At 48.9% G+C, this 3296-nt stretch overlaps 1 protein-coding gene across 1 annotated transcript; it reads left to right on the top strand.

Moving 5' to 3' along the window:
* Nucleotides 1-6: 6 nt before the first annotated feature.
* Nucleotides 7-2763, top strand: EXOC8 (exocyst complex component 8). The gene is made up of 2 exons (XM_010193613.1): nucleotides 7-1182; nucleotides 1834-2763. The coding sequence occupies exons 1-2, from the start codon at nucleotides 205-207 to the stop codon at nucleotides 2440-2442; spliced, it is 1587 nt and encodes a 528-aa protein (XP_010191915.1). The 5' UTR covers nucleotides 7-204; the 3' UTR covers nucleotides 2443-2763.
* The last annotated feature ends 533 nt before the right edge of the window (nucleotides 2764-3296 follow it).

The raw sequence follows: 3296 nt of genomic DNA, 5'->3' as shown, positions 1-3296 counted from the left end.
CCCGCCCTGGGTGCCCGGCGTGCTGCCACCACCGACCCCTTCCTGCCGCTGTCAGCCAAGGAGGCTGCGGCCAGCGAGGAGGGGCGGCAGCGCACTCTTACCACCCTCCTGGAGAAGGTGGAGGGCTGCCGTGACCTCCTGCCCGAAAGCCCCGGCAAGTACCTCGTATACAACGGGGACCTGGTGGAGTACGACGCCGACCACATGGCGCAGATCCAGCGGGTGCACGCGTTCCTCATGAACGACTGCCTGCTCGTGGCCACCGCCCTCCCCAACCCCCGTGGTGCCTACCGCTACGATGCTCTCTACCCCCTCGACGGGCTGGCCGTGGTCAATGTCAAGGACAACCCACCCATGAAGGACATGTTCAAGCTGCTCATGTTCCCAGAGAGTCGCATCTTCCAGGCCGAGAATGCCAAGATCAAGAAGGAGTGGCTGGGGGGGCTGGAGGGGACCAAGCGCAACCGGGCTCTCAGTGAGAAGCGACGCCTGGAGCAGGAGGCCCTACCCCGGCCTGCCCCGACACCCCCTGAATCCACCAACCCCTTTGAGGAGGATGATGACGAGGAGAAGGAGGAAGAACCCTCTGCTGAGGAGGAGGTAGTCGACCTCTCACTTGAGTGGATCCAGGAGCTGCCAGAGGACTTGGACGTCTGCATCGCTCAGCGGGACTTTGAGGGGGCGGTGGACCTCTTGGATAAACTCAACGAGTATCTGGGGGACAAGCCCATGAACCAGCCCGTAAAGGAGCTGCGAGCCAAGGTGGATGAGCGTGTCCGACAGCTTACAGATGTGCTGGTGTTTGAGCTCTCTCCAGACCGCTCACTGCGGGGAGGGCCACGGGCCACCCGCCGCGCCGTGTCCCAGCTCATTCGCTTGGGCCAGTCCACCAAGGCGTGTGAGCTCTTCCTGAAGAACCGGGCGGCCGCGGTGCAGACGGCCATCCGACAGCTGCGCATTGAGGGCGCCACGCTGCTCTACATCCACAAGCTCTGCCATGTCTTCTTCACCAGCCTTCTAGAGACGGCGAGAGAGTTTGAGACAGACTTTGCAGGCAACAATGGCTGCTACTCTGCCTTCGTGGTCTGGGCCCGCTCTTCTATGAAGATGTTTGTAGATGCCTTCAGTAAGCAAGTATTTGATAGTAAAGAGAGCTTGTCCACTGCGGCAGAGTGCGTCAAGGTAAGCGGGTCCATAGAGGGTGGTGTGGTATGATGGCCAAAACAAAGGCTGCAAGGATTGTAAATCCTGTTTTCTAACCTTGCATTGGTTGTTGACCCTTGAATGGGTCTCCAGAGAGGTTTCTTGCATTAAAAGGTTAATATTTTATTTGGTTTGATTTGGTTTTTCAGTTTAACAGACAAGAACAATAGGATGAAAATACATGACGAGGAAAACCCTGCCTTTATCAGAAATGTGAAATGTGTTTATTTTTAATTTGCCTTTAACTAGTAGGAGGTTCTGAAATTTACATAAGCTGCATTTGAATGATGAATATTTTGAAATATTTTTGTTTGTTTTCCAAGCCTGTCTTGGACTACATTTCCATAATTTTTTGCAGGAGTAACTTTCTCAGGTTATGGTTTCTTCCAGCTGCTAATAGAAGGGGGAAAAAAAAAAAGAGTGTCTGTGTGCATGTTATAAAGTAATTGTCTAGATTATTTTTAACAGGCAGGGTTTGTCTTTTAGTTATTAATTTTTCATTAATAAGGAATTTCTTAAAGCAGCAGAAATACGTGCAGCATGACTAATGCTTTGTTTTCTGAGAATGATAGGTTGGGTAAGGGGGGCCTGCACACTAGTAACACCCTTTGCTTTTTGTTAATACCCAAGGTAGCTAAAGAGCACTGCAAGCAGCTTAGTGAGATTGGACTGGATCTCACCTTCATCATCCATGCCCTCCTGGTGAAGGATATCAAAGGTGCTTTGCAGAGCTACAAGGATATCATCATTGAGGCCACCAAGCACCGCAACTCGGAGGAGATGTGGAGAAAGATGAACCTAATGACTCCAGAGGCACTGGGGAAACTCAGGGAGGAGATGAGGAGCTGTGGGGTAGGCAATTTTGACCAATACACAGGTGATGACTGCTGGGTCAACCTTAGCTATACTGTAGTAGCTTTCACTAAGCAGACTATGGCTTTCTTGGAGGAAGCGTTAAAGCTTTACTTTCCAGAGCTGCATATGGTTCTTTTGGAGAGTCTTGTGGAAATCATCCTGGTGGCTGTCCAGCATGTTGATTACAGTTTACGGTGTGAACAGGACCCTGAGAAGAAAGCCTTCATTAGGCAAAATGCATCCTTCCTGTATGAAACTGTCCTTCCTGTCGTGGAAAAAAGATTTGAGGAAGGAGTCGGAAAGCCAGCCAAGCAGCTACAGGATCTGCGAAATGCTTCAAGATTGATGCGTGTGAATCCGGAAAGTACCACCTCCGTGGTGTGAAGTGACCTAACTGTTCACATGAACACTTACTGAAAACACTGTACATTGAATATATGAACTAGATGGTTTTCTTGATTTCCCGAAAAATGCAGAAGTCTATCTGAAGACTTAAAATCAAAGCCTTCAAGGATACAATGCTTTTCTTGGTGGAATGGGGGTAGGGGAGCAAGAAGTAAGGTCGAGGTCACATGTCCTTGGACACCATATCCTGTAAGAGTGGCTCGTGTAGTGTTTGTGGCTTGGGAAATACCATAATAAACAATTTTTGGCCAAATGTTTGTGACAGGCTTAAATATATGTACTCCATGTGACAGGAAAAGATCACTTCTTATCATGTCAGTGTGGAAATTCTTTTTTAAGGCAGCATTCTGGTAGGAGGGGAAGTGCTGAAACTCACGTGGTGTGGTATTCAGTGAGGCACGTCCACCATCCAGATATGACTCAGCACTGCAGGTAAACAACATGGATTTGCACAGTCTGATTGGTTTGGTCGCAAAGCAGACTCTTCAGTTTCTCCAGCATTCAAATCACCCTCATTCATTTCAGAGGCAGATCTAAATTAAAAATAGTTTTTATAGAGGTGTTTGCGTTTGGGTGAAGGGGCTGCTTCTATTTAGTACGCTGGCCTGTTGGCTTAAAGCTCTCTGAAAACAACACTTCTGCTGTCAGAAAGATTTGTTCCCTTCAGAGAAGTGAGAATAACTTTCTTTCCTTTCCCATCATGTGTTCCTTCCTTGTTTTCTCATGGATTTCACTGGGGTCAGGTCGATTCGGTGAAGTACCCTCTTGCTTGAGGTGCTGCCCTAAATGCATTGTGGGCCATTACCTACTGGTAGAAACCATACGGAAGAGGC

Source organism: Mesitornis unicolor, unplaced genomic scaffold, assembly GCF_000695765.1.
Source record: "Mesitornis unicolor isolate BGI_N332 unplaced genomic scaffold, ASM69576v1 scaffold32261, whole genome shotgun sequence".
NCBI classification, from domain to species: domain Eukaryota; kingdom Metazoa; phylum Chordata; class Aves; order Mesitornithiformes; family Mesitornithidae; genus Mesitornis; species Mesitornis unicolor.
The sequence above is the reverse complement of the archived record's forward strand: the minus strand, read 5'-3'. Positions and strand labels throughout refer to the sequence as shown.